Source organism: Sphaerodactylus townsendi, linkage group LG07 (genome assembly GCF_021028975.2).
Source record: "Sphaerodactylus townsendi isolate TG3544 linkage group LG07, MPM_Stown_v2.3, whole genome shotgun sequence".
Lineage (NCBI taxonomy): Eukaryota > Metazoa > Chordata > Lepidosauria > Squamata > Sphaerodactylidae > Sphaerodactylus > Sphaerodactylus townsendi.
Genome location: NC_059431.1, coordinates 26,516,353 through 26,540,403, shown reverse-complemented (window position 1 = coordinate 26,540,403; position 24,051 = coordinate 26,516,353). Strand labels below are relative to the sequence as shown.

Below are 24,051 nucleotides of genomic sequence, written 5' to 3'. Positions count from 1 at the left end.
TATATATATCAAAGAGGGCGCTTGGATTATTCTTCGGAATTCCTTTATTGTTTCTGTATACCAAACGTTTAATTAGTGAAATAGTCCTGAAGATAATCATCACAGTATGTAACTGCGCTTTTATTTCGCATAATACTGAAGAGGGAGGGTTTTTTTTCCCCAAAGGACCAACCTCCAGAAAGCAAAATAAAAACCCCCACACATAATTGGACATCAATTGTAAACATCTCGGTCAAAAGCAGTCTTTTCCTCCGGACCCAAATTTCCTGGGAAGTTTTTCTGAGCAAGAAAGGCCGGTCTTTGCGGAGGAGAACTTCCCTTTTCCCTGTCAATCTTCAGCAAATCCAAACGGGAAAACAAACGGACACAGACACAGACACCCCCCCCCCCCCTAACATAAAAAAAAGCAAATCAGGACATGACAAAGTAGCAAGTCTTCGGATAATAAATAATAAATAATTTTATAATTTTTGCAATGCGAGAGAGCAAACAAAAGTAATTTTTTTTCGCTCGTCGGTTTCAGAGAGCGAGAAATAGAAACAGTCCATTTTTTTTCTTTTTAAAAAAAGAAAAGAAAAGAAAACCAGAACTATACACATCTTTGGGGGAAGGGAGGGAGTGTGTTGTTGATCGGACAGCCAGTCAAAAACACAACCCCGAGAGACACAATTTCCATGGGGGGGGTTGGGGGGGGGGCAAAAAGAGGTATACCTTGTTGCAAGTGAAGTTTGAAACTGGGATTAAAAACACCCCCCCCCAGGTTCCCTCTTTTTAGAAACCTCCAGGAACGTCACTGGAGGCTTCGGGAGGGATCTCAACAGACCTAACCCCCCCAAAAAAGGAGGAGGAGGAGAGGGGGAGAAGCTACAGTACATGCTATCGGAGACCACACACCCCTCCCTGGTTAAAGTCGACTGGGGTTAAACGGGGGAAAAAAAGAAATTTGCAAACCACTCGCAGTTCCTCCTTCTTTCAATGGCTCGTTCAGTCTGGAGGGGCTACAGATTGTCCTTTCTTGATGTCGGGGAAGCAACCTATCAGAACTCCTTTCCAGAATGTTTGTTTTTAAATATATTTTAGAGGGGGTTTGGCAAGGGAAAAGGCCGGCTGACACACAGCACCGAGAGGGTTAAGGATAGAGGCGAGTTTTTTTCTCTCCAGGATGTGGAGTCACTGAAGGAGAAGGTTGGAGATCTTCAAGACCGGATCCTTTCTACGTTTTTCAAACGTCTGTTTGGTTTCCTTGATCCTCCTCCGATCCTTTCGCTTAGATTTTTTTTAAAAAAGCATTTTCCTTTGCTCTTTGAATATTATTCTAGTAAGATCCCATGATTGTCTTCACAGTGTTGCTACCTTATCATTGCAAAAGGAAAACAAAAAAACAAAAACTCCTCAGACTGTTTATGGAGTTTTCTTTGCTTAGGTTCATGAACAAGGTTGTATTAAATATTTTTTTCATTCTTTCTCTTTTTCTCTAAACATTTCTCGAGTCCCCAAACGTGGTAGCTTTCCCACTCTCTCCAGCAGGGGGCGAACAGATTCAAGGACCGCAACATCGCAAGGAATGTTCCTCATGCCTCAATAGGACTGGCTACCATGCTGTTGGGTGTATCCGGGAGTTGAGAGGACATGGATGCTACCTCACTTCCGGTGGAATTGGAGCCTGGGCCTCCTTCTGAAAAATTAACCTGCCAAACATTTTTTTTTAAAGAGAGAGAAAGAAACACAGAATGTTTAAAAGAAAGAAAAGGAAATTATTTCATTGTTCTTTGGCTCTCAAAAATTAAATGAATACAGAGTCCTTTATCACTACCATTTGCCTAGATGCATTACTAGATCATCTTTATTAAGTTTTGGTTACAATTGTAGGTTGTGAACATTTTAAATAATTACATCATGCAAAAGACACGAGGGGGGTGCTATTAATTTTAGGGGGAGGTGGGGGAGACTCGACATTAGATGAGATCCAAAGAACTCCTAAAGGAGAATCCAAGGAACTGGACCCTTACCATTTACCTAGAGAACAAAGTTATTATTCAAACACATTTCCCTGGGTGATCAAAGAACAGCTCCATGGGGTTCACAGTCATCAGGAAAGCAGTGCTACAGAAGAGTTGACAGTCACAAACTATTTTTTCCTATAGCTACTATTTCCACTGGTTTTTTTTAAGAGCTACTCAGGTATTTTTGGTGGGATGCCTCATTTGCTCTCCATTTCAAGACTGATTTGTCATGAAGCAGTGGGAGTTTCTGTATGAGAAACACGAGCCTGCAATCTCTCTGAGCACATGGGACTAATTCAGACCCTGGGCATCATCAATCCACTAAGTTCTGTAGCAGCAGGTGCCTGGAGATGCAACAGTGGATACATTCAGCATCTTCAAAATCAAAGCATTTTGAAGGAGAACATCCCTGGATTTTGTAGAGTGTGATTTTTTTGGCTAGTAATACAAAATACATTTGGAGTATTCAAAGCACTTCACATATATTATATTAGTGATCTTCACAACAGTCCTGCAAGGTAGGCAAGTACCACATCACAGATAGAGACTGAGAGAATACTAGCTGGCCTAAGATGCCTTCATCATGGGCACATGTCCGTCATGACCAAGTCTAGAATCTTAACAGCAAAGTTTAGCTTATATTTAAAACGTTTGCTGTATTCAAGTGTGTTGGTTAAGCTCAGTAGTATTTGCAATGTGTGGCTCAATAAATCACAGCAGAGAATAGTTAAAGAACAGAACTCTCCAACGCATTCATCCCCATCCATTGAGAACTGATCACAGGTAGAAGTAGATTTCCCCTGGAAGATATACCCCCTGAAGTGCATTGGCCTAATTATGGTGAAAATTCCCACAATTAACCAGTAACAAAGTCTTGGAACCTTCCATATCAAAATGTATTATTATCTATTTATGCTTACATATGTTCTGTATCTGGCATCTCCAGGTGAAAGGATCTAGAAGATGGCAGGACTTGGACAGATCTTCTGCTACTTTGGAGAGCCAGAGTACACAACACTAGTCTTCACTGGCAAAACTTCTGATTCAGTATAAAACATTCATATTCACACGTTCGGCTCTAAAAAGAGCTTCAGGATGAAACCCCGACTCCCCAACGTTTAGTTAGTGCAAGAAAAGGGATGGTTGGAATCTGTCCCCAATCAAAAGCCCACTGATCTAATTGGTGATAACTAATATGAGAAACCCTGAGCGCAGGCTAGTCTGACCTTGACAGATCTTGGAAGCTGAGCAGGGCTAGTATTTGACAGGAATCATCCAAGGAATACCTGGGTTGCTATTCTGGAGAAGCCAATGGACCACTCTTGCCTTGAAAACCCTACTGGGTCACCATAAATCAAATGTGAGCTGTGACTTGACAATGCTTCCCAGCCCCATCCTATATGAGTTACAGTATCCATTCTGATGCTGATAAAATACAGGCAGAAGAAAACATCAAGATTACACCCAAAGCCACTATTTTGTTTAGTTGAGGATAGGTCTTTGGAACCCTGAGCCAGGTGCCCTCAACATTCACCATTGTCTAGGCCAGGACCAATGACAACTCCTCCAAGGAAGTAATCCTAAATTAGTTTATGGGGGCTTAGTGTGATTGTTCTGATCTGGATTGTTCAGACTAACCCAATCGCGTCAAGTCTCAGATGCTAAGCAGGGGCGGCCCTGGTTAGTATCTGGATGGGAGATCCCAAAGGAAGTCCCAGCAGATGCGGGCGATGGCAAACTACCTCTGAGTGTCTCTTGCTTTTGACAACTCCATGCGGTCAGCATAAGTCAGCTTTGACTTGATGTAAAAAAAAAGTGACCAAACTCAATGAGGACTTGCTTCTGAAAATCCATGCCTGACTAACATCCTTCAAGGTGATTACAGAAGAACGCCTCTTAATCTGAAATGTATCACTTTGGATTTTCACCACTAGAGAAGCATGTTTAATCCAACCCACTGTGAATTAGACGTATGATAAATTATGTGCAGGAACCCACAAGGAGTTGCAGGGGAGGGTTATAATTCCCTCCACACACACTATTTTCCCTTTTCCTTCCTTGAAAGTCCCTTGTAGCCTCGCCCATTTTCCTGTTTTGTTCTCTGCTTCCAACCCAACAATCAATATACATTCAACTGTCCTGTATTCAAGTTGCCCTACGCAGGTCCCATGGTCTCTACCTAAGAAAACGATGACTCAGTCAGGTGGGGCCCTCCCTCCCCACACTCTTTCCCCTTTCCCTTCTGTTGAGGAGGAGGAGAAGTTTGGATTTGTACCCTGCTTTTCTCACCCATAAGGAGTCTCAAAGCAGCTTCCAAACTGCTTCCCTTCCTCTCCCCACAACTGATGCCCTGTAAGGTAGACGGGGCTGAGAGAATTCTGATTGAACTGTGATTAGCCTAAGGTAATCCAGAAGGCTTTATGTGGAGAAGTGAGGAAGCACACCTGGCTCTCCAGATTATAGTCTATGGCTCATAACCACTATACCATACTGGCTTTCACTGCCTCATTCTCTCCTATTCAGCCATTCCCCAACCTATACTTTAATAACCTCCCATCTTAAGCTGTATTTATTGTTTATTGACTTCGTGTATATCTTGCCTTTCTCCACAATGAGGACTAAAGCAGCTAATATAATTCTCCTCTCCCCCTCTTTATTCTCCAACAACTCCATAAAATAGGTTAGGCTGAAAATATGTGACTAGCACATCCCCTATACTCTGTCCCGCCACAAGATCTCTGGAGATTAGTGAATTGATCTGCCATTTTCTGGACTGTCTTGGTTCTGGAATGCTTGGGTCCTAGTGCCTTGGGGACAGCACTAGTAAGCACTAGGACTCAAGTGGAGCACTCCAGAACATTGACGGTCCAGGAAATGGCAAATCAATTCACAAATCTCTGGAGATCATCAGTGGGACAGAGTATAGTGAGATTCCAAGGCAGACTGGTGATTTGGTCTCCCAGACTCTGAAGCTCTAACTGTTGAACTGTGTGGTTGTCTACAGTGGAACAGTAGCAAGTAGCCAGACCATGTGAATCATGTGAATCATGTGAGTCAGATAGTGTCAAGTCACCCAATGGCTGCTGCCAGGCCTAGCTTCGGAAATCCTCCCTTAAAGACCAAAACAGCCCCGAAAAGGTGTTCTGCCCATCCCCCTGCCTGAATACTGTGGTTGTCCAGCAACAGCCACTAAGGGCCTCCATTTCTAAAAGCTGTAGGTATTCCTTTCATCATTTTTTTCTTAAACACCCATGTAGTTTTAGATTTCATATATTTCTGCAAACCCACAGTATTTTTCAGGTTTGTAGAAAGATGACTCTTGCCCACTTATAGTCTCTGATCCAAATACTAACCAGGGCCTTGCTTGCTCTCAGACATTCTTCCAAATGAATGTCTTGGTCCTGAATACCGTACTTGGAATTTTATCCCACTGATGCCAATGTTATTTGGTGTAATATGTTTCATTGTACAGATTAAGACCATGACTTTTTTTGCTCACTTGTATAGAGTAAACCCTATCAGATTTACTTCTGAATAAATGTATATAGCATTACATTTATACATGTGTACTGCATTACCAGTCAGAAAGGCAGACTAGAAATAACGTCAATAAAAATCAATACATTAAATGCAAATGTCCATACATTATGCGGCCTTATACAGAGTACCATGGCCAGTACTGACAACCTTGGTTTGCAGCCACTCTCCAGGGTCTATCACCTGCTGATTCATTTAACTGAAGGGGCTGGGGTCTTTCTGCATGCAGAGCATATGCTCTGCCATTAAGCCAGGAGACTTCTTTTGCTGCATGCAACATTGGCTCAGGTGGGTTGCAAACATTGAGATCCCCCCCCCCCCAATTGTTCACGAGTTTCCTCATGTTGTTTGTAACCCAGATCACAGTTAAATATGATCTTTGTTGTGGTCTTTGCTTTACAAGGCCAGGCATCTTTGGCCATCACTGAGGATGGTCTCAGGTGGGTTGCAACCGTCGATAAGCCTAGCATACCAAAGCTAAGTATACACTTGAATTTTAAGTTCCATTACGACCAAAAGAACTTCTTTCCATGCCATGCCCCTGAGTGTGTTTGTGTGCATTTCCAGCTATGAATAGGCTTTCCTAAACATTTCAATGACAAGGGATCCTCAAAGTGTGCATCTTTGTGCACACAGCAAAGCCGTCCCCTCTATCAAACTGAGCTGCAAAATTCTTACAGGCAGGTGAGTTCTGAAAAGCAACCACTGACAATTCATTCTAGATTAGAAGAAGACTGGAAACAGACTACAGTTTCTGAGAGTCAAAAGGGACTCTGGGAGGTCCCTTCCCATATTTCTTTTCTCCTACTCTTGTAAACAGAGCCTGTTTTTTAAAAAAATTGCAAACATTGTCAGAGACCACAGGAAAAGCAATGTATCTAAGAGCAGCCTACTTCTAAATTGCCTTCTTAAAAATCAACCTAGAAACAAAACAATTTCTAGTCTATGTCAGGTCAAATGCTGCCTAGTGAGAAGATAAAAACATTGAGCCTTTGGGCACCAGGGCCACCCCAAGACATGTCATGCCTTACAGCATCTGGAGTGCCAGATTCAAAAAGGGCATTCATCCCTTCCAATACTGAAACCAATCTGTGTACCAGCATTCTCTGCAGCAGTGCAAGGGATCACAGCCACCTCTCTGATCCTACAGGGCTTCCTTGGGCCTCTGTCCCAATCAACCCACACTAGAATCCTATGGTTACTCCAGTCTAATCCCACTGAAATGAATGGGCTTCGACTGGAGTCACTCTCTGTAGGACTGCACAATTAGTCACTTGTTTCCACAGCCCGGTTAGATGGAATTAGGTTTTTGCCCCTTGATAAACCTCCCCACCAAATTCAACTACAATTCATCTAGAACAGGGGTCTGCAGCCAGTGGCTCTCCAGATGTTCATGAACTACAATTCCCATCAGCCCCTGCCAGCCTGGCCAACTGGCTATGTAGTTCATGAGCATCTGGGGAGCCACAGGTTGCAGACCCCTGATCTAAAACAACATTGCACATGAAATGTGCATCTCACTCTTGCCTTCGTTATCATTCTTTGTAAAAAATATATATATATCCATGGCATATATCCTTGGCCTGACCTGAATGGCCAACCCAATCTCATCAGATCTTGGCTGCTAATCAGGGTTGACCCCAGTTAGTACTTGGACAGGATACTACCATCAATGCAAACCACTAGCACATGTTTCTCTCCTTGAAAACTCTACCAGGTTGCTATAAGTCTGCTGACGTGGCAGAACTTTCCGCTATCATTCTAAAACATTCTGTCAGATCTTCCTTAGACTCATTTTCTCTCCTATCCAAAACCTATCCATTGCCTATGTTGTCCAAAGCTGTATTGAAAGACCCTGGAGGATGATCATTTTATCTGAAAGCCACACATGCCCTAGGATAAAGCTAGACAACTAAAAGACCATTCTCAAACAGGCAGTGCCATTAGGCCTGCCATTAGGCAAGGTAAAGGCATCCACCACAAGCTACTTGGAGTTATCATTGAAGGTCAAAAATGTTGCAGAAGAAGAAGAGTTTGGGTTAAAACCCCACCATTCTCTCAAATGAGCCTCAAAATGGCTTATAAACTCCTTTCCCTTCCTTTCCTCACAACCTTGTCCCGGGCGTCCCAGAGAGTGTTCTGAGATAACTGTGACTAGCCCAAGGTCACCTAGCAGACTTCATGTGCAGCCGCAGGGAAACAAATCCAGTTCACCAGATGAGAGTCTGCCGCTCATATGGAAGAGTGGGGTGTCAAACCCAGTTCTCCAGATTAGAGTCCACTGCTCTTAACCACTACACCAAACTGGATTTACCACCATGAAGGCACCATTTGAATTTTCTTCATAATACACCAAAATATCTTGGGATGGCTCTGTAAACAAGTTTAATTGGAAGTCGGTAGGTTTTTCCTCCTAATTATCATGTTTAGAAAGACTACAGTTCTGAGGACCCAAGTATCAAGTGACAATATGTAATCACAATACCAATTTTAAATTAAACTAGATTAATCATGTTCCTTTCGAAGCATCACAGCCAACATTACCCAAATGAAGATATTTCTACACCTCTTTTATCCTGCAATATTCTGGAAACAACTTTCATTTGAGGTTCTATCATTGCTATTAAGAATGTTAATCACTGAAAAACCATTCATAACATACCTTATTATTTTAAAGATCTGGTTTAAACACACTTAGGCCAGGAAATTGAGTTAAGGTTGCACATCTGTCCTTAAATCACTTGGTTGGGCCTAAGTATTGCAGATGATATGGTCCCATATGAGCTGCCAAATGATGTAGGCATAAGGGAGTTAAGAACAGAATTGATTGGTAAATTCCTGTTAGCTTTTTTTGGGGAAAGCCAGCCCTTCAAATACCACGTAGCTCTTGCATGTAACTACATAAATCACATTTTCTGAAAATAAAAAATGCTATTTAGCAATGGTTGTTTAGAAATATGTATTGAAAGGTACATGATAACAAAAAATATGGCTAAATTATACATGTGAACACTATCCAAAGGCCGACATTACAATATATCAAAGTAATCCATACATACAAAATGTTTGCATTGGATGACAAATAGGGACAGGTTTTTGTAATAATAGATACATTTGTGTATATTTAGGGATGCATTTTTAAAAAAAAACTTTTTACCCTCTGGACAGAGACCTTTGTCAGAGACAAAGTTGTGAGGCATAAACGTAGCACTCAAGTTGCAGGACTTGGCTACGGGAAGCCAAAACTCCACTGACTTCAGCTTGGTCATGAAGTAAACTGGGAGAATCTTTGGTGGATCTTTATCTGACCTCTTTCACGGGGTAGACAAGAGGATAAAAATAAAATCTATAGAGAATTTAGAAGCATTTTGCACTCCAACAAAATGTGCTGCAAACTTACACCTACATAGCCTGCTTAAATCTTACTATGCTTGGTGACAGATAGGCCTTGTGGGTCACATACAAGATTGCAGCCAAGAATTATACTTTTTAAGTCTGGCAGAGTTATACAAATGATTCACAATAAATAGGGTTGTCACCCAGTTATAGCATTCTGAGAGGATCTTTCTATGGATTGTGATCAATTAAGGCTGCAGTCTCAAGAGGTAAGCCCCATTGTATAATACACTTGTAGGGCTGTTTAAGCACCATTGTGTAATACACAGTAGGGCTGCTTAAGACTGTTCCTCAAATCTGTACAGATGTGTATCTGGATTTTTAAAAATCATTTCAAGGGGGGATTCTTTGAATTTAGAGATAGAGGAAGCATTTCATAGAGGCCATTCCATCCCTCCAAGGTTAAAACTGGGGTGGGGGTGGGGGTGTCTCTTGAGTCTGGAGTTTTTATAGTACATAATTTCAGCGGATCAAAGGGTTTGTAAACATTAATTCAACTAGCTTATTTATTGACATAACCTTGTCTCCCAATTTTCTCCCGTTTCAAACAAAAAAGCAGTATTTTTTTTTGTACAACAGTAATTTTTTTTGTACAAGAACCTTTTGGTGCTGATTTGCTAATTTAAATTCAGGAAATCAAATGAATCAAATAAATTCGGGAAATCAAATAAATAAAGCAGCGGGCATTTGTTTGTTTACTTATTGCTTAGGAGGTTCCTGTGTCTCCTATCCAGATCTATCATCCTGTGTCACGCCTGCTCTCCTTCTACATTCCGACAGGGAAATCAATTGGGGCAAGGAATTGGCGTGGGCCTATATGGGGGGAGGGCTGTCCCCAAGCGCAGATCCACCCTCCGCCACCCTGTCATGTCACCACGTCAGTCCCCGCCCCCAAAATACTTTTCCTGGAAGCACCACGTGGTGAAAGAACGGGGGGGTGGGGCGGGTGGTGCCAGCAGGTCTTCGACCCCATCTCTGCTCTGCCACCCCGGAGAGCCCTGCCTCGCCCGCGGCCAGCAGTCACTTACCAGTTGCTGAAAAGCCGGTTGATCGATGTCGCTCTGCAAGGCGAAGTCGCTGAGGACTTTCCAGGGGGGCTGGTAGCTCTGCACCTCCACCGGGTTGGCCTGCAAGCCCCCGTCGTGCCTCTCCGGGCTCGCAGCCACCATCGGAGTGCCGGTCATGCCCTGGATGTTCTGCAAACGAGGAGGAGGCAGCGCAAACGGTGAATGCCCGGGCTCCAAACCCTGCCTGCTCCACGGGCTTTGCTCTGTCTCACTCGCCCTGGTGCCCAGTCGCCCAACTCCTAAACCCCACACACGCTACCAGGCCAACCCCACCCACCCCCGCCCCCCGCCGGGTGTCTGAACAAAAAAGTGTCAGACTCGGTGAGTATGCCCGGATCTGGTCCTTGAATGACCATGCCCACCTCCTCCATGCTTTAAACCCTAAGAAGAGGTTGTGGTGGTTTTCCGGGCTGTGTGGCCGTGGTCTGGTAGATCTTGTTCCTAACGTTTCGCCTGCATCTGTGGCTGGCATCTTCAGAGGTGTATCACAGAGAGAAGTCTGTTACGGAAGACACAGTGTGTAACAGACGTCCCTCTGTGATACACCTCTGAAGATGCCAGCCACAGATGCAGGCGAAACATTAGGAACAAGATCTACATACCAGACCATGGCCACACAACCAGGAAAACCCACAACCACCAGTTGAATCCGGCCTTGAAAGCCTTCAACAATACTTTAGAAGAGGGACAAAAAACAAGGACTTATTCCAGGGTAGGTGGATTCTGAGTGTGGTTTCCTGGGATGCTGTAAATGCTGCTGAGAAGAAGACTGAATGGAATTTGCGAGAGTGGGGTGGTCGTGGCGTCTTATGGAAGCAAGACCCCTGATCCCAATCTCCGTTCCTTAAAATGCACTGGACGCCTTCCTAGCAACAGTTATTACGCCCGGGACAGAATTGAACGAGTTCCCTTAAAAGGAAATTAAAATAATATATATGTTTATGATCCTTATGATCCTTATGATGACTCTTCTCCCCCCAGGGGTCGACAATAGAAATTGGAATAAGGTCGTAAAGGCAAATAATAGGAAATGGTTTTCTCCAGATTTGGGCGAAACAATGGGCCTCTTCTTGCAGTAAATAGTCTGAGCATTGTAGATTGGTTTCCTGTTATAGGGGTGACAAACGCTCACATGTTCTCCAATCTAAGCCTCATTCTGCACATGCAGAATAATACACTTTCAATCCACTTTCACAATTGTTTGAAAGTGGACTTTGCTATTCCGCATAGCTGCAAAGTGCATTGAAAGTGGATTGAAAGTGCATAATTCTGCATGTGTGGAAGGGGTCTAAGACTCACAGCTTACAAAACCAAGTAAGCGTAGTTAGGGTTGGGGTCCTTTAGACTTATGGTACCCAAACTTCCGGGGATGTAACGAAGAGAAAGGGAGCCTGTGAAGCCGAAACGTCGAATGCGTTTGGGATCTGCCTTCGATCAACACAAAGTATGTAAGGTTTGGTGGGCGGTGGGCCGTGGTTCTCCCTGTTCTGGACAGACTAAGGAAGCGTTAAAATCCATTTCTCCAAACACAAGAGTTTTCCCGTATTTTGGAGCGGTGTGTGCCCCAAATAGCTCCCACACTTACGCAACTCACTCACTCTAAAGCGAGGTGTATTAACATTCCAAACGTTTTACATTCCACTTAACCAGGTAGGAAGGCCCGGCCTTAATAAATGGCGAAGTGGTTTCCTTCCTTTCTCAGATTTATGTACTAAGCCTTGCAAACTGTTTGCCAGATGACTGCAGAGAAGAAAGGTGGATGCAGGGAAACGGCAGCTCCTGATGAACTGCAGTTCATCTTTTGCTCTATGTTGTAATTTCTTGTTGGTAGCTTCTTCCCCTAGGCGCCTTTTACGCAAATTCTCACTGTGCCCCCTGGCATTTACCCCGAAGTGGCTGCAATTTAGGGAGTAAATTCTGTCCATATTTGGTAACTCAATTGGCTCACCCGGGCATCATTTGGAGCAAAATCGGGCATCTTGGCGCCTCTCTGATACTAACTGGAGTTTTTCCCGAGTCACCCAAGTCCAGGGGAAAGAGTGCATAATGAGTGATCTCTTGCGTGGCAATTCCACAACATTCAGGGGACTGACTGACTTCTGTGTAAAGATCGGGCTGCAGGAAAGTAGAAGAAGGGGGTTTCTCTAGATTGCTAAATCAAGGCTTTAGAGACAAGGAATGAAATTCTATCGAACCCTGCGGGGAGGGGGGGGATTCACTTTCAAGTAAACATACATCGGATTCTGGGTTAAATTCTGGATCCGTGATCAGCTTCCCCCTTTTAAAAGTCTGTACCCCGTTAGAGTTCGCATCTGGCCACCAGCGTTCTCAGATTATTATCCAAGATGAGAGAAGCGCCGTGGATTTTGGGGCACTCCTAAAACTCACTTGACCTCCGTCTCCTTCTTAAACCACTCAAGCTTTATTGTAGTGTGACTTTAGGAGAGAGACGTTTTAAAAGCCACCCTGTTGTATATTCCATCTGTCCTCCTCCCCCGGAGGAGATGAAAGGCACAAAACCCCCAGATTCTGGAAGAGCCCCCCTGTTCTTCAAAAAAAAAAGGCTTCTCTCGAATAAAAGCCTCATTTCTTTAGCAAAGAATTAGAACTCCACCCGATGATTTTTTTTCTCTCTAGTCCACTGCAGCCCTGCCAAGTCCTAGGAGCTGCCTTCGCCTCACTTTTCCTTCACTAGGTCGTAGGATTTTTCTCCTCCCCTTTCTCTCCTTGGCAGGGTTACAGTGCGCTTTTCACGGCTGTCAAGAAGAGCAAAGATGCCACAGGTGAAGCCTTGCCCGGCCATTCGAGCCCTTGCTTGACAGCGGTGAAAAGCGCAGGAGCGGCTTCCTGGGTGGCACCCTCCCCTCTGCCTGAACCGAAAGCACCCTTGATTGGCACTCAGTCCCAGGCGTTCTTGGCATCAATGCCAACAAATCCGTCAAACGCCCACTTGAAAGGAGAACATTCCCCCGAAACCTCAAAAGGGCCGGCAGGCAAAAGGGGCGGGGGGAGAGAGTCTGGGCATGCGCAAAGAGTCCAAGGCAGAGGCGCTCCGAGAAGGCGATTCAAATACACTGGGAAGCGCTCTGCCCGGAAAGCGCGCCCCCTAAGGGCCAGAAGGAGCCACGGCACCACTTACGGTCTTGTCGTTGGGCTGCTGCTGCTGCAGCTGCTTGAGGAGGATGGACCTCTTCTTGTCCTTGCAGCGCTTGTTCTGGAACCAGACGCGGATGACGCGGGGGCTGAGGCCGGTCATCTCCACCAGTTGCTCCTTCATGAGGGCGTCGGGTCGGGGGTTGGCGGCGTAGCAGGTCCGCAAGGTGTGCAGCTGCTTCTCGTTGAGGACCGTCCGGACGCGGGTGGTCTTCTCCGGCTGCTTGTGGACGTGCGGCCTGAGAGCCGGCTGCCTGGCAGAGATAGGTTCTGCTGTAAAGGAAGGGGAGGGGAGAGGCGGAAGGGACAGGAGCCCTGTCAGTGGCGGGGAAGGGCCAGAAGAGAAGAGTGCCCCCCCTCCCGTCGCCATACTTCCATCCCAAATCATATGTTCTCCACTCAGGAGCGCTTTCAGCAAACCATCTATCAGACTGATTTGCCCATGCAGGACTCTGGGACCTGGGGTTGGACACCAACCTTACCACGGGCCAGACCATGAGTAAATACCTCTTGTGGGTTTCAGGCAGAGGTCTTTCGCTTTGAAAGGTAAAGAAAGTCCCCTGTGCAAGCACCAGCCCTTACTGACCCGGGGTGATGTGACATTACCACGTTTACTAGGCAAACTATGTTTTGCAAGGTGGTTTGGCATTGCCTCTCCGAGTGGCCTACACTTTACTTATCACCTGGTACTTTCTGTAGATGGAAATTGAGGGGGGGCTGCACCTGGGACTTTTTACATGAAAGGCAGGTGTCCCCCACTGATCCAGCCACTCTCCCTCCACCCTCAGCAACCCTCACTTCCTGAGGAATCACCCCCCTGCCCCGCCCCCAGTGGTTTGGAAATAAGGTGGGAGCTGCCAGCACCCCTCATTCCCCTTGGATGATGCCACAGCCTGCCTCTAACAGCTGGAAGGGGGTCCTTCCACAGCCCAACGTGTAGCGAGCATCAAAAGCTCAACACAACCTACAGCGAGCATCCTCTCCCTGTCACTTTCACCACCCAGATGAAAGGGCTCAATGCAAACCAAAGAATCACCAGCAAACCCACCGTCTACTCAGGGCAGAAGCTCTCCTTCAGATTTGCTCACTCACGGTTGTAAATTCAGCTCATCTAATCTTTTCACCATAATGTCCTTCTCTATGTGTCCCTCCCCTCTCTCATAATCCAATTTTCAAGCTACAAGGGTTTTGATTTAAAAACATCACCAAGAAAGAGGTTATTTTTAGAACATGCATAGGCCAGGAGAAGAGATGGGGGAGGGGGGGATCTTTTGTAGTTCTTTTGTAAACACAACCAGCAAAACAAAAACAGGAGTTGCTGAAATCCCAACCTCTTTCTCTCTTTCTTTTCTCCTCTCTAGTTTCTCCCTCCACCCCCAAAATACTGCAGATACCGATTGTGAAGCAACACTACAAACGGGTTTCTCAGAAGTAAGCCCAACTATGTTGAATGAGAATGACTCTCCAGTAAGTGTGCAACGGGATATATAGGACAATTTTACATAAAAGAAAGTTTCTTTTCATAGTAATGGGAGAGTTACTTCCTGGAGTCTAGGGACTGGGGGTTGGTCTGTGATCTAGCTGTACTTTGGCTCAAATAAATGACAGTGCAAGCTCTAGAACAAAAGTTTATTTAGTCCATCAAGCTGTTTTCTGGAGTGGCCAGCCAGATGTCCCATGAAGGTCGCTAAGCAGGGTCTGGAGACCAGAGCTTCTGCCAGTGGCATCCCTCATAAGTAAAGAAGTTCCCATCTCTGAGCACATCAGATAGTTTCAGACCTGAGCAGGTCTGCAGTCGAAGATCCAGATTCCAGACCACCAATCAACAACAAGAATTTCAGTCTGGGCTTTCCAGACTGTTTATACCCGAAGCAATCTTGTTGGTTTCTAAGGTGCCAGCTGAAAGCGAGCTCTGAGCACAGAAGCGCCTGTTGACAGCATAGCTGAGGATCCCCATCAGTTCACCTATTTCATTTGGGAGGCATCTAAATTAGTGATCACCATTATTCTTGGACATTGTGCTGTTTCTCCCTTGAAAATGCTCACCCTGCTGTCTAAAGATTTTCTTTGGGGGCTCTAAGGACTAGTATTAGAGCAAAAGGGGTTGCCTGTGTCCAATTTCTTTAAATTATCATTTTTTAATAATTTTCTCAAACTCAGCTGGGTTTTATTTCTGAGAGAATCTGGCTAGCACCATGGTGTGGGGTTGTATAGTAAAAGGAGGGGGGCATGACAATTAACACCCTGTTCTCCCAAGTCTCCCTTTCCACTTTCCTAATCACACCATTTCCCTTATTAGTTTGCTGCTGTGTCTACAAGTAAAAGCAGCTCCGCACATTGATATTTTACTGTGTGATCCTAACCTCGTCTACTACAAGAAACCCCACTCGACTGTGGAATTTATCCCCTTCTGTGTCTACAGTTGATTGTAGTTGGTACTGGAGAAAGGAGAAGTTAGCTTGCTGAAGGATTGAGTGGGCCTTGCTTCCTAGTGTGTGGGTGTTTGGGAGTCCTTCATCCTTAAACCTATCATTTTGAACCAGCAGGGAAGATTTTGGACTTCAGTTTGGGAATCTCAGAGCAGCTGTGATGTTACCCCTTCTCTCTTCTAACGCAGATTTTTTTGAGGGGAAGGGGAGGCAGAAATGACAGGCAGGCCAAACAGCACACAGGGACTGGACATGAAGCCCTCTAAACCTGTTGTGTTTTGTTTACAGTCATGAGATAAGAGGAAATTAATGCAGGGAAAAGAGTGAAATTAGTTGAAAATGCAACAAAATAAATGAGAAAAAAATTGCACTTTGGAGAGAGGGAAAAAGATGCCCAAAGTTCCTGGTGCTGAAATTCTCATCCAAATCACAGAAAGGCCATGGGGAGAAGGAAGAATCCCTTTGAAGGCCAATTACAGAAGATTAGCTTGTTGACAGTTTTAAATTACAGCTTGAAGGGCTGGCCTGTAGTTATTAGTCTCTCTCCTTTTGGAAATCAGCAGCTACCCCCCTCCCCTCCCCATGCTTAATTCAAGCTATGCCAAAATTCTGAAAATGTCATGGAAACTGACAGAGTTTAGGGTGGGCTCTCCAGGAGAAAGGACGACTCATAGAGTCATGAGATACCGTACAGGGATGCTTTAGACTTGGATGAAAGCTCCACTAAAATCAGAGGAAGTTAGTTAAGACCAGCCTAAAGCATCCCTGAGTCCAGCCGCTGCTTGAAGACTGCCAGAGTGGAGGAGCTCACCCCTCCCTTGGTAGCCGATTCCACTGGTGAGCAGCTTCCTTCCCTTACCTCTCCATCCCCTCCGCCCAATTTTCCTTGTTCTATTTCCAACTTCCCTGTGTTCAAAAGAGGATCTCCCCCCTCCCTTGAGGCCATGCTGATGACATACTCTATAGTTCTACACACTGTGACATCCTAAACATTCCCTGTACATCCATATCAACATGCAGCAGGCTTGTTCCAAGAAATCTAAGATACCACAACTGGACAAAGGTACCTCTAATCTTTCTACTCCCCACTCTTCTTTCCCACTCTATGAGTAAACATATGGCCCAGACCTGTAGCTCAAGGTATAGCACTTTTAGCCCTGTGTAGGTAGTCACACCCACAAAACATGAGAACCTGTCTATTTCTTTTAAGCCTCCAGGTATCCTCACCAGAGGTCATTAAGGCATTAAACACAGGCACCCATCATCTATGTTCCTTTTTACCACAGCAAACTCTTGGTATATTTCAGGTAATGCAAATTTTCCAGGTAGCTTGCAGCTCAACAATCTCAAAATACACATCTGAGTCGGTCCTGGGAGAAGACTCCACCAGGGTGACAAGGTGGCATGATTTTGACAGTCTTCCCAATCCTGAACACATTTCTATAGAGTTCAATGGCAAGCATACTTACTCAGAAGTAAACACACTGATAAATACACTAGGCTACATGGGACATTTTACACCTTACTATTGCAGTCAATATAATTTAGCAGCTTCAACCAAAATGCCTTAACTAACTTCCTCTGATTTTAGTGGAGCTTTCATCCAAGTCTATAGGACTACATTTACTGGAAGTTAAGACCTCTTGGAGTCTGTGCGATTTCCTTCAGAGTAAATATGTCTAGGGTTCCACATAAGGTTTTAGGGTCAGAGTGTCAAGTATAAATACGCAAAATGTGTGCTTTGGAGGCTGAGATCCTTAGCACTGCTTAGACAGAAGGAGCATTCTCACTGAAATCTATTGGACTAACATCCAAATAAATTAGAGAGGCCACCCAAAATTAAGGACTTTTGAAACCACAATTCATGTAAGGCCTTTTTTTGACTGTGAAGCTTACTTGCAGACAAACCTGCATAAATCCCAGTAATTTAAACAGAAGAAGCAATCGCAGATGCATGCCATCTCTATAGGTGCAGCTTTGGCCTCCTAAACAAGAGGGCCCAATTCAGCAACTTTCATGTCCATTTTTTAATCTAGTGGGTTTCGTGGGAAACACGTGGTTTACTAGCCTTTCCCAGAAAGCAAGATGGAAAAAAGTGCTTACATTTGGAGGGGGGGGGGGGCCGCAAAAATTGCCAAAAGAGCTTTCCAAAGGTACATGAGTGGCTGTTAAATAGATCACACGACGTGTGCATTTCCAGCGCTCACCTAGACACATTCTCACGGGCCACCCCGTGGGGACTGCTCCCCTTCCTGAATCCCAGCCTCCCCCTGTCCAGCGCCGGGCGCCCCCTGGCCCTGCCACCCACACCCACGCCCAGCCCGCCGAAGCGCCCCTCGAGGGCCGCGGAGTACCTGCCATCTGCAGCGGCCGGGCGGGGTGCAGGGGGCTGAGGGGGTCTCCGGCGCCCAGGCTGGCTCTCTCCACCACGTCGTGGTCGGCCCGGCAGAAGAGGCCGTCGTCCCGCAGCGCGAACTCGTCGCCCGGGATGAGCTGGCGGCTGCAGGCCACGCAGCGGAAACACTCGATGTGGTAGACCTTGGAGCGGGCCCGCATCACGAAGTCGTTCTTGCTGAAGCCGATGTTGCACTTGGCGCACTTGATGCCGTACAGCCTGAGCCGGCCCCGCCGGGAGAGCAGAGAGAGAAAGAGAAAGACGGAGAGGTCACCGGGGACGCCCCTTCGAAGCTCGACCGGCGCGCCTTCTGCCTGCCACCCGCCACTGAAGCGGCCCCTCGGCTAACCCAACCAAGGCCGGGAGAAACCAGAAGGTGGGAAACCCTCTTGCATCCGAAGGGATTCCAAGACTCCCTGATCCGTTTTGCCTCCTGGAACCCACCCCAGAGAAGAAGCGGTGTGTGTGTGTGCGCGCGCTTTTTTTTGGGGGGGGGGGAGTGGAAGTGAGGGAGAATCCAGCCATACGTTTGGTTAATTTTTAAGAAAAGGTTCCCTTCATTCTGCCCCCCCCCGCCCCATTCCCCTGTTCTCTCCCCTTCCTCTTTCTTGCCAGAGGCAAAGGAAAAGGAGGAGAGACAGAATCTTGCCCCGTGGGCCGGATGGTGGGACCAGGATTTCCGCAACACTTCTGGAAACCCACCGAGCTGCCTTTCTTAACAGCACAGAACAAGCCGGGGTGACCAAGTACCAGCATCCTCAAGCGCAAATAGTCATTCCGCCCCTACCTCTGAAAATATATTTATTCTGCTGTGAAAAGGATGCCGCCGTATCCTTCCTTGCAAACAGTCCCACCAGTGACACTATTCTGCGCCTGATGTGGAACATATGAGCTCCCTTCCCTCCAGGAGGGCAAACCGTGCTTGGTATCTGTGCCTTTCAACCCGACCCCGGGCGTGTTTACTTATGGCATAGCCACAGATAAGCGGGCATAGGGCGCAGGTAAACAAGCCCCGTGCAGAGAAGAATTTGTCTTCCACGCGGACTCACAAAGAAAGCGCCGCTGGTTTTATCAGTTCCGCTTGGCGAAGTGTGTTATCACCCGCTTCCAGAGCCACTTTAACTGCTGGACGAACCCCATTTCCTCTAGAGTAATCCTGCTGTTATCAACGGGATTGTTCATTAGGGACGGATCAGGGAATGAAAGGGGCAACTTTCTTTCAAAGCACCGATTTTTTTCAGAAAGAACACAGCGGAATCTGAAAATTGCTTCTCATAATTCAGTAGCAGGCAAAAAGTTGTGTGCTGGGAACCGCTCAGAAGTTCAGGGCAGCGACCGAAACCGAGACAGACCGGGTCGTGCCTTTCATGAACTTTCTCTACCAAGGATGGGGAGGCTCCGGCCACGGTTTGGGGTCCCTGTTCGGTTCCGCCATCTAGATATGGACCCACAGAGATCACATTTATGCGTAGTTTGAAAAGAGAGCAGGGAGAAATAAAGAAAGAGGAAATGGATAAGATCCTATAAACTACCAGTTTAATCTGCAAACCTCCCAGCACACCGCAAGCGACGTCAAGGCCAAGGAATTCACCCCTAGCCCGACCCGAACACTATTCTTGCGGCCCAAGAAGTTCTACTGATATCAGTGGGTCGAATCATGAAACCAGGCGACAACCTAACGTGTTTACACCGGAGCCACTGACAATCAATAATAAGGTTTACTTTTAAGTCAGCCATGCCAGAATCGCGGCCCCAGTGCAGGAATCTTAAGCAAACGTTTTCGAAAATAAACGCCATTGGAGTCACTCGGATTTACTCACGAGTAAGAAGACCATCACCAAGCTGAAAGGACTTGGGGTGGGGGTGGGCGGGGTGTCAATAAAACAAGCAATACCGCAGGGCGCCTCCAAAAACTCGCACCCATTATATTTTTTTGAGAATGCTCTCCCCTTCCCCCAGCGCTCTTCGCTCTTTCGAAGTGATCTTCCCGACCAAAGGAGGACTTGATTCGGAAAGATCGGCTGTGCGAGAGAGATCCCGCGGCTCGGAAAGGCAGGCCGGCGGGACGCCTGGCGCAGCCGGTTCTCTAGGACAAAGGCAGGCTGCAAGGAACGAAAAAATCTCCTTCTTCGCTCCCTGTAAGACTTTCCCGGGACTCGACCCGGCCCGGGCCCTGCTCGCGTTTTCGGAGGGACCGGCTTTTGTCCCCGCCAGGCGAAAGCCCCATTCGTTTCCCCAGAATAGGCTTTCGGAAGAAAACCGCGCTGGGGAGACATTGGGGTGGTTCATAAAGACTCGGGTGTGTGTGTGTGTCTGAGACAGAGATCCGATTTAGGGCAGCCTTGCCCCCCCCCAAAAGCACACAAACATGCCTCGGGGCGATCGCGTAGAATGGTTTCCCGCTCTTCCTTTGTAGGGATCGCGGATCGGGTCCCCCCGCGGGCGAGTTTGCTCAACCTTTCCCCCCCTCCGCCAAAGTTCACCTCCACGCTACACAGTAGCCTGTGGCACCAACTGAGGTCCTCTCTCCCCCTCCCAACAGAAGAAAATACAGGCGCCTCTTTCCACTTCCCCCTCGGTTAAAAAAAAATGGAGGGGGGGGGGGTTGCTTGCTAGAATGTCAGGAGCGGCAAACGGTGCTATTTTTATCAGCTCCCGGATTTTCCTGCTCGGAAGGAAGCCGTCCCATTATCTCAGCGGTCCGATTGCTCGCCAAGAGATGAGGGCCAATTTGATCTCCTCTGTCCAATTCATCAAGGCAGATAAGATAAGAAAGGAGAAGCAGTCCCAGAGCGCCCAAAGGGTTAATATTTAAAAAGATTAAATGTCAGACTTTTTTTAAAAAAAAATCTCGTGTTTTGAGCGGACCCTCTTACTGGAAGCAGAGGCGGAATAAATAATATTCTTCAATAATAATAATAATAATAATAATAATAATAATAATAATAATAATAATAATAATAATAATAATAATAATAATAATAATAATAAACATCCTAACCTTCTTCAAAGGAGCTTAAGGAAGGGGAGAAGCAAGGTCGACCCTTTTTCGCAGTCTCGTATATTTAATTCTAGGGCTGGGGGGAAGGCCTGTTTTAACCCGAGCAATCACTCCCGCCCCCCATCTCCTCAATCTGCTGTAATATAGCTTTTAAAAATGAAATCACATGCTCCCAGCCGGGAGGTTGCAAAGTGAGCAGGCCACCCGGCTACCCACTTTATTCCAATTATGCCGACGTTAAGTACAGTTAAATGGGGATGGGGGTAGAAAGAAAGGCGGCTGCGATCCAGCCTCTACGCAAATCCCTTTTTAAACTCCCCCCCAAACACACACACACGTTACCCCCCCCCCCACTACAATTCTTTTCCTCCAGTAACCTGGCCACTAGCTGACAGGTCTTTAAAATATTGCTACCCTTTCTGACTCCGGATTTTAAGATGTTCACTGGTGAGGCAGAGCTCGTGATTTCTAGTGGCTTTTCTGCCCCGAGTGATTTGCCTTTAGGCCGCGGGGTGGGGGTGGGGGCATATAGCCAGCGACAGGCGTCTGAACAGCGCCCTGATATCGGAAAAGGGTTTTTCCTAGAACACCTCCGTGGAAACAACTGAAAACAGCCCCTTGAGCGAAGGTCTCGGCTCCAGCCTTCCTCAGAAGCCGGTTTCACTGAAATTGCGGGGGAGCAGAAGGGAGATTTACTTCCCAGTCACTGGTGTCCAGGACCCAAGTATAAATCTCCCTGATCTCCCTGGAACTGCTACCCAAGAGCAATCTACTGCTAAAGAGCAATCCGAGATGATTAGGACGCTGCGTAAAGGCGCACAGGATTGGACTGCTTTCCGGCAGAGGGATATGGATGCAAAACTCGCCCAGACACCTTTAGCCCCTTATCTACACCCTAAAACGGGTTTTCTAGGGAGCCTCTCGCCTAAATCCACGCCGGTTCGGATGCCGTTTCAGCAAAAGGGGAGCCAAAGAAAATGCAACACTAACGATGAATATTATTGCTATCATTAATAAGGCGAGATTCTCCCCTGGCCATCACAATCCAAGCCTGGCCGGCCTTTCCCACCATTAGCCGCCGGATTATTATTATTATTATTATTATTAATAGTCTAACTCCAAGGAGAGGGGGAGGAGGAGAGAAAGGCGAGGCGCCTACCTGATGTAGTCTCTTTTGCAGTAGGTTTTCCCATCCCTAACAAAGCACGTGCAGGTCTCGTCCAAATACTGGTTGCATTCCGCGCACTTCAAGCACGCCGCGTGCCATTCCAGGTCCGGGGAAACGCGCAGGATGTACTGGTCGTGGATCTGGTTGCCGCAACCGACGCAGAGGGAAATCAGGCGTTTCTCTGCAAGGCAAAGCAGCACAGACATGATTGACGAAGCGTTTCGCTCTCCTACGGCGATAAACACACTTTATTAGTGTCGATCACCCGCGCGGGGCGGCTTCTCTTCGGGAGCGCCTTGTTGTTGTTGTCGCGGCGTTGTTATTTCGGGGTGAGGGGGGCTGGGGGGGAGAAGAGGAGAGAAAAGGGGATGGGGGGTGCGCGTGTGAAAGGCAGAGAGCGCAGCCTTGGGGATGGTAATTGGCGTGTGCCATCAAAGGCTTCCCTCGTTTAGCGAGGAGGCGGAACGCAAATTCAAATGCAGATGGGCATCAACCGGAGCGTGCACATTTCGCAGGCCGGCCGCGCCATCTAACCCTCCCCCCTTTTGGATTTTCTGTAGGGGTTTTTTAAGGGGGGGGGGGAGACTTGTGCGTTATTTATTTTCTAACTCCAGGCTTTGGACAGAAAAGGCCAGGGAAAGGAGGAGAAGGTGAGCGCCGGGCCTTTTCCTGAAGCCCCTGCTTCCTTTCAGCCTCTCGAGCTGTCAGCTTCATTCATTTTGGCAACTTCAGGCGCTTTGGCCGAAGGGCTGGCCGCCCAACAGGCTTTCCACCGCCCGGGTGACCCGGAACGACGAAGGCCGCGCACTCCTGGATCCGAAGCCGGTTTGCTGGGAAGGCAAGCCCGCTGATTCCCACGGCAATTCTCCTTTTCCAAGCCTCTCTTCACAGCCCACCGGTGTCAGTGGACAGCGATGCCACTACCACGCAGGGATGCCACCCCAAGACTGGCAGAAACTCCGGGCTTGCCAGGGGGCAGCCTTCTCGCAAATGTTGCCAGGATCTCAGCCTGTGTCGGGTTCCCCTGTCGGGGAGATCCCCCTCCTCCCAATTGCCCTACCCCCCCCGCACGCCTTCAGCCCCCTCCAAGTCTTTCCCTTTCTCCACGACTTTTACCCCAAAGCAACCCCCGCCGGACCCCCCAGTCAGCCAACTCTCGGGAGCAGGGTGGGCGTGCGCCACAGCCGTCGACCTGCGCGGCCTCCAGCAGCCAAGCTGGCGTGCGTGCGTGTGTGTGTGAAAAGCACATGCTGCAATTCGGGATCCCAAACGCGCCCGGCCGTCCTTACTTTTCGGCGGGTCTCCCATGTCTCCCATGTCCGCAAGAGGAGGCGATATTGTCCACAGTGCAATGGTGCAGGGTTGCGAAGGCGCTTCTCCCCAGGAGAAAGAAGAACAAAATGACAATCAACCGCAGGCGGCGGCGGCGGCGGCGGCGGCGGCTGCTGCTCCTTCCAGGGAGAGTTGCTGCTGCTGCTGCTGCCGTCGAGGGTCGGGGTCTGGGTCCGCTTGACCGGGGCAGCGGTCCAGCTTGGGGCCGTCACGTGGGCTAGGGCGGCTTCTTGCCGGGCCGGCGATGCTTGGGCAGCGGAGCCACGCGCCCGGAGCCGCCCGGCAGCCGAGCAGGCAGGCGCGCCTCGGTGTGGGACTCGGCGCGCCGCGGCCGCCAGCCTCTTGCTTATCTCTTACTCAAACTTCTCTGCTCCAACTCCGCCGCCTCGCCATTGGTCGGCGTCGGCCGCGGGGACGTCAAACCCGCTCGCCTCTGATTGGCCGGCGGGAACACAGGAGCAGCTGTTCTGATTATCATATTTCGCGAGGGGAGGGGGGCGGACCTGCGCCCGGCCGGCAGGACCCGGGGAAGGGGGAGGGCGTCGCATCAGGGGCGACTTCCCCGCTCCT

The 24,051-nt window shown here is 47.6% G+C and overlaps 1 protein-coding gene across 3 annotated transcripts; it reads right to left on the bottom strand.

Moving 5' to 3' along the window:
• Positions 1 to 442: 442 nt before the first annotated feature.
• On the bottom strand, positions 443 to 23,838 carry ISL1 (ISL LIM homeobox 1). Of its 3 annotated transcripts, XR_007245128.1 has the most exons (7): positions 23,439 to 23,838; positions 22,141 to 22,330; positions 17,940 to 18,199; positions 13,143 to 13,429; positions 9,965 to 10,132; positions 8,203 to 8,324; positions 1,475 to 1,688 (listed from the first exon to the last, which is right to left on the bottom strand). XR_007245128.1 is itself a non-coding variant. In XM_048504197.1 (6 exons), the coding sequence occupies exons 1-6, from the start codon at positions 23,464 to 23,466 to the stop codon at positions 1,572 to 1,574; spliced, it is 1,050 nt and encodes a 349-aa protein (XP_048360154.1). In that variant the 5' UTR covers positions 23,467 to 23,838; the 3' UTR covers positions 443 to 1,571. The 3 variants fall into 3 exon arrangements, 2 of the variants coding, with proteins under 2 accessions (XP_048360154.1, XP_048360155.1); XM_048504197.1 differs by lacking the exon at positions 8,203 to 8,324 and having other exon boundaries at positions 443 to 1,688; XM_048504198.1 differs by lacking the exon at positions 8,203 to 8,324 and having other exon boundaries at positions 443 to 1,688; positions 13,143 to 13,426.
• Positions 23,839 to 24,051: the final 213 nt, after the last annotated feature.